Source organism: Cystoisospora suis (assembly GCF_002600585.1).
Source record: "Cystoisospora suis strain Wien I chromosome Unknown contig_4681, whole genome shotgun sequence".
Lineage (NCBI taxonomy): Eukaryota > Apicomplexa > Conoidasida > Eucoccidiorida > Sarcocystidae > Cystoisospora > Cystoisospora suis.
In genome coordinates, this window is record NW_027157473.1 from 1,131 (window position 1) to 7,105 (window position 5,975).

The window sequence follows — 5,975 nt, forward strand, 5'->3', positions numbered from 1 at the left end:
TACGTCCGCACTCCGCATTTCTATCGATCACTCATCTACCTACCGACCTGTCTCTATATATCTATCTATACACACATATATAGTATATGTCTGTATATAGTTAGGCCTTTGTATAATAGCTTATCATCATATATATATCTATATATATATATATATGTCTATATATACCGAAGGCTGTCTCGCTGTGAAGTGGTTCTCAACCCCTCCATGCTGAGAGAAAGACTTTCCCCTACACATATATATCTATAAATGTATATATATATCTATATATATATATCTATATATTTTTCTGTACATCTGTAGACATACCTCTATTCACATATCGATATCAATCGACACCAGATGGAGACGACTGGGGGAAGTGAGAGATTTTCTTTCTTTCTTTCTATCTTTCTCTCTCTCTCTCTTTGCATTCCCTTCAATCACGCCGAGCCTTTTCTTCCTCTACAGTCTTCTTCACTCCCCATTCCTCTCCTTTTCTCCTTTTCTTTCTTTCTTGTATCAACATTGTTTCTCTCTTTCGTGTGTTTTCACTCCTCCCATTCAGGCGATTGATAAGACAGAGCCTTGTTCCACATATACAGAAAGATGCGCGGCTTTAGTAAAGTCGATTCGTAAGACGATCTTTACCTGGGTCGCCCGAGGTCTCTTTGAACGGCATAAGCTGACCTTCGTAACCTTGCTGACTTTCCGTCTTCTCCAAAGAGGCGTTTTAAGTGACACTTACGAGCCAGAATCTTTCCAATTCCTTCTGAGAGGCCCCGTTAAGGTCACTCCTGAGAATCCTCTCCAAGACTGGCTGCCTAACTCAGCTTGGTACGCCGTTCAAAAGTTGATAGAATTGCAGGGGTTTGAACACTTTGCGACGAACATGGAGAGAGATGCTCCCTCAAGATTTAAGGAATGGATACAGGAACTAAGGCCCGAGACTGTGAAATTACCCCTAGATTGGAAGCGCTTGGATACCCAACCCTTTAGAAAACTCCTTGTAAGTCCTTCTTCTTCTTCTCTCGGTATATAGGATATGTCAGTGAGAAAGAGAGACACAAGAAGAAGAAGAAAGAATGGTAGTGAGATAAGTAAAGACAGAGAGACAGAGAGAGAGAGACTTGGAAGAAGAAAAGGACAAGAAGAAAAGGAAGAAAGTCTTTATTTTTAGATGGATGGAGGCGAATGCATGCATCAGTAGTGAAGGGAAAATTTGAACGGAAGGACAAAAAGGGATTAACAGAAGCCATCTGTCTTTTTGTTCGTGTTTCACTCTGCTTGTCATCTCTCCCTCTCCCTCTTTCTCTCTCTCTCTGTGTAAATATATATATCTCTCTAGCTGTGTGTATGTATAGACCTATCACTATCTGAGGTGTACATACACCACCATGAATCTTGTTTCTTTGAATGAGGCATCTCTCTTCAGCCGGAAAGTATCCACACAGCCTTATATCTCTATCTCCCTTTACATCTCTCTCTCTCTCTTCTTCTCTCTCCACTGTCTATTCCTTTAATCTTCTTTCTTTCTTTCTTTTTGTATTAGGTACTGAGGTGTTTGCGACCCGATCGAATGACAACGGCGATAGCAGAGTATATTCGGACGATCTTACCGAACGGCTCTGAATTTATCGACGGCGATGCCGCTCTTTCCTTTAAGGACATCCTCGAGTCTTCTTTCAAGGATTCCGCTAATACCACTCCTATTTTCTTCATCTTGTCTCCCGGGGCCGATCCTGTTAAAGAAGTCGAATCGATGGGAAAGAAGCTTGGATACACTGCCAACTTCAACTTTCATAACGTCGCTATGGGACAGGTACCACTGTGCCTACTCCTCCTACTCTTACTCCTCCCCCTACTCGTACTATTCCTACTACTCTTCACACATCGACCTGATGGAAAGAAACAAAAGAGAAAGAAGAAGAGACAGGAAAATTTCTCTTCTCGATCGCCTTCCTACTTCGACTCCTCGATCAGGATGAAAACATGTGCTTCATCTATAGACAGTTCTCTCTCTCTCTATATATATATATATATAAATCTGTATACATATATATGCGTGCGGAGGTCTCTCCATTCATTTACCTTCGTTGTATTATTACAGCCGTCAATTTGGCTATTTATGTCTTATGTGGCAAATACATGTAGGTGTCTATAGATAGGTAGATGTGAAACTCTATCCGGATACATATAGATATAGATATCTAAAAGAGATATGTGTCTCCTTAAAGCTAGGTCTGACTATCTCTCCCATCGACTGTCTATACTTTCTTTCTCCTTCTCTGTCTCTCTCTCTGTCTCTCCTTCATACATCTACCATGTACCGTGTATGGTCTACATACCTCATACTCCACATAAATATGTACATAACTATCTATATGCGTATGTATATATATATATATACCTGTGTGTGAATAAGACTATGGGTAGATTTTATATCAATAGGTCTTTTTCTTTTCTTACATAGTTTGCTCCCTCTCTACTTGTGGAATATATATGTCTATATATCAACTGTTTTAAAGATCTACACTCGAGTAGTCACGTCTAATATATATATTATATATATATATATCGGTCTCTTCTTCTATGTCTTACTTTCTCTCCCTTTTTTGTCTTTTCTCTCTCCTGCTCTCTTCGATTCCCCTGTCTCTCTGTTGCTTGTGTATTTTCTTTCTTTCTTTCTCTACTTTCTTCATTACTACAAGACATCTCTTTGGTCTTTCTTCACCCCAATCTCTCAATGGAAAGGGGCCTCCGCATTGAACTCTCTATCTCTTCATTCATCTACTCGCCTTTCATCCACAGTTCTATCTATCTCTCTAACTCTTCATCCACCTTGGATCTATCTACCTATTTCTGGTCTCTCAACCCATCCACCTATCACCTAGAAGTCCATCCCTCTCCCGAATCTATCTATGTGTGTATGTATATCTTTCTTTCTCTTCTCTTTGTCTCCCTTTCTTGCTCTTGTCTTTCTCTCCCTTTTTTGCTCTTCTCTCTCTCTCCGTTTCTTTCTCTTCTTTTCACTTTCTTTCTGTGGCTGTCTTTCTCTGTTCTCTTGTCTCTTTTTCATCTAGGGTCAGGATGTGATCGCGATGCAAAAGCTCGATTTAGGACAGAAGGAGGGACACTGGGTCTTACTTCAGAATATCCACCTCATGCCTCGCTGGACTGTAGAGCTTGAGAAGAAGCTAGATACATTTGCTGCTGAAGGATCTCATCCAAACTTTCGGTGCTTTTTATCTTCCGATCCATGCGATTACATCCCTATCGGAATTCTCGAGAGATCTATTAAACTCACGAACGAACCCCCCCAAGGCCTTAAGGCCAATTTTAAGAGAGCTTTCGCTTCCTTCTCAAGAGACGACTTCGACGAAAAAGATCAAAAGGTAAGCAAACCATCAACAAGAAAGAGAAAAAGGACAAGAAGAAGGAAAAGAAAGAAAAGGAGAAAAGGAGAAAAGAAGACAATGGAGATACACAGAAGCTGTCTGGGGCCTCGGGGAAAGAACGAAAGAAAGAAAGAAAAAGAAATGGTCTTTTGTCTCTGTAGGCATATACGTGGGAGCTTCAGATCATCGTGCAAATTTATCTAGAGATCTACATAGACACGTATGTATAGAGAGAGAGAGTGAGAGAGGTATTTGTATAGGTGTGTATAGATATGTAGAGAAAGACAGTTGTGTGCGTTCAGATAGGGAAGGTTAAGCGACAAAGAGATAGACAAAGAGAGAAAGAAAGAGAGAAAGAGTGACTATTCTCTCCAGCCTTCTTTCCTTCTACGCAGTCGCACTCTGTAAGATAGGGTGTACATACACCTCACTCTATGAGAGACCATATGTCATATTTCCACATGTCTTGATTCTTCTTTCCTTCTCTTTTCTTTCTTTTCCCTTTCCATCCTTTTCTTCTTCTTCTCTTCTTCTTTTTCTCTTCTCTTTCACTCTTTTCCTTGTGTTCCACATCCTCTTTCTCACCCTTTATCTGTCATCTCCTCATTGTTGCTTTCTTTCATTCTTATCTCTTTCTTCTCTCTCTTCTTCCTTCCTTCCTTTCTTTCTTTCTTTCTCTTTCACTTTCTTTCCTTCCTTCTTTTTTCTTTCTCTGTCTGTCTGTCTTTTCTGTGTAGATCAAGGCAACGTTGTATGGTTTATGTTTCTTCCATGCAATCATGTTGGAGAGAAAGAAATTCGGGCCTAGAGGTTGGAATATGAACTATCCCTTCTCTATCGGAGATCTTCGTGACTCTTCTCTTGTTCTCTTCAATTATATCGAAGCGCAGAATGCTGTGAAAGTTCCATGGGATGACTTGAGATACATCTTTGGAGAAATTATGTATGGGGGGCATATCATTGACATACGCGATCGACTCCTCTGTACTACCTATCTCGATTTCTTCATGCAGGTACGCAAAGACCAACACACGTCCACCTACCTGTGTATCATTCATCCATCTATCTCTCGAAATCTACCTATCTACATATCTCTGCTATGTAGCTATCTACCTGTCTATCTCTATTTATTTATCTATGTATGTATCTACTTATCTCTGCTATGTACGTATTTATCTATCTATCTATGTATCTATGATCTTTGGACTTATGTAGCTGTACCCATGTTGTATCTCTTGTGCTTTTTTCTGTCTAGACTTGTCTCTTGAAAGAAAATGAATGATACCCACCCTCTCAGTTGTCTCCTTGGAGACATAGACGTCTCATCATACATTGGGGGACAGGATAGAAAGAGAAATCTATCTACAGAAAGATAGAAATCTACGGCTGCACGAGTACATCTTTAGAAGGGCGGAGACACAGTATCATACACGAGATTCTCCACGTGCATATTTCTATAGATCTAATTCTTATTGAGTTTGTTCTCATTCTTTCTCTCTCTTTCCCATCGTGTATTAAAAGCGCTTTATCTCTCTATTCTATCCGGTTCTATTTATCTTTATCTTTTTATCCTTTTTAATCATTCTATCTATCTATCTATTTCTCTCTGTCTATCTTCTATATGTCTATCATTCTGAATAGATGTATATGTACCGGCCTACGATACAATCCCCTAAGCATGTAGACATATTTGGTCGCATCTGCCTATGTATATCTCCATCGATATATGCTTATGTGTGGAAAGGTATATCAACCTTCATGTGTATACATAGAGGGACTGCGAACTATGTAAATGTATGCATATAGATAGCTGCGTGTGTGTCGATGTATTCGCACTCCATTTCTTTCTTTCTGTCTGTCTGTCTTTCTCATCTCTACTTTTTTTCTTCTTGGATAGGACCGTCTATTGGACGAAGCAGAGCTTTTTCCTTTCTGTGAAGATCATGAAGGGGTTTCATTCAAAACGCCTCCACCTCAGAACTATGAAAGGTCTCTCTCTCTCCACACACTTCTCCCTCCCTCTCTCTCTCTTTCTTTCTTTCTTTCTCTCTATCTCACGCTCTTTGCTTCTCTCTCTCTTTCTTTCTTTCTCTCTATCTCACGCTCCTCACTAGCCTTGGACCTTTTCCTATCATATGTACATACGCCTCTAGATATATACCTCCCGAACTCCTATCTATGTATGTATACAGATATACAGATATATGTCTTTATAAATATATATATATATGTATGTCCTCGTACATACATGGAATGTACGTAAATACCTCCCTTATGTGTGCGTATGCGTCAGTATGTGTATCTAACATGTATGAAATGTATATGTCTTTCCTCTCAAGCAAAGTATGACTGGAGTATTCACTCAGTCACGTATTGGGATTTTCTTTGTATGAGGCGATCTCCATCAGCTGTCTCCTGTCTCTCCTCGCGAAGTCGAAGAGTCCATGCAAACGATAGATATTCTTGAAGCTCTCCTTCCTCTCCATGCTTCTCATTCTCCAGTATGTTTGCCTTTAGTCTCCCACCTCTACCTCCTGTCTCTCCCTTTCTTTTTCCTTTTCATTTTTGCTTTCTTCTCTTCCTTTTCGTCTCTTTCTT

At 39.9% G+C, this 5,975-nt stretch overlaps 1 protein-coding gene across 1 annotated transcript; it reads left to right on the forward strand.

The window, feature by feature from the left end:
* Window positions 1-547: 547 nt before the first annotated feature.
* On the forward strand, window positions 548-5,514 carry CSUI_008375 (dynein heavy chain family protein; the record flags this gene model as incomplete). The annotated part of the gene is made up of 5 exons (XM_068068509.1): window positions 548-988; window positions 1,532-1,801; window positions 3,063-3,374; window positions 4,115-4,390; window positions 5,275-5,514. Coding segments are annotated over 5 exons (1,539 nt in total), but the record flags the coding sequence as incomplete, so codon positions are not given.
* Between the last annotated feature and the right edge of the window lie 461 nt (window positions 5,515-5,975).